Genomic DNA, 398 nt, shown 5'->3' with positions numbered 1-398 from the left:
CACATGTAGATCCACAGAATCTATAAAGATTTATGCTAAGATGCAAGGCAATGTGGGCAAATACTGATTGTTTGTTCTTTCTCAGGTATTTGGAGCTGTCTTATCATGTTCTCTGCGTGTGAGTGAACTGTTTTATGGAACTGGGGAGTCTTTTCTCTTCTCTTTCCATCCAGAGTTTCATGTATTCCCATGGACTGGAGAGAATAATTTCTTTGTTAAAGGGAATAATGAATCCCTTGTTGTTGGTGGTGGAGAGTAAGTGTCCAATCCTATTTTTGTATGTTTTATTATGCTGCTGTATAGTATTCAGATTGCACAATAGTTACGGACTTAACAAGAATGCACTTTTAAATTACCACTTACATTACTCTCAAGTTGGTTTTACAAAGTTGGCTGAA

At 36.7% G+C, this 398-nt stretch overlaps 1 protein-coding gene across 1 annotated transcript in view; it reads left to right on the top strand.

Annotated features, from left to right (window-relative positions):
- LOC119590569 (TLD domain-containing protein 2-like) overlaps nt 1-398 on the top strand; it is a 13069-nt gene that overhangs the window by 12001 nt on the left and 670 nt on the right. Inside the window, exon 4 of the mRNA XM_037939237.1 lies at nt 86-255. Within this exon, the coding sequence (XP_037795165.1) occupies nt 86-255 (170 nt within the window). The remainder of the gene's footprint in view (nt 1-85; nt 256-398) is intronic.

This window comes from Penaeus monodon, chromosome 27 (assembly GCF_015228065.2).
Source record: "Penaeus monodon isolate SGIC_2016 chromosome 27, NSTDA_Pmon_1, whole genome shotgun sequence".
Lineage (NCBI taxonomy): Eukaryota > Metazoa > Arthropoda > Malacostraca > Decapoda > Penaeidae > Penaeus > Penaeus monodon.
Note: the sequence above shows the minus strand (reverse complement) of the source record. Positions and strands in the feature narration are given on the sequence as shown.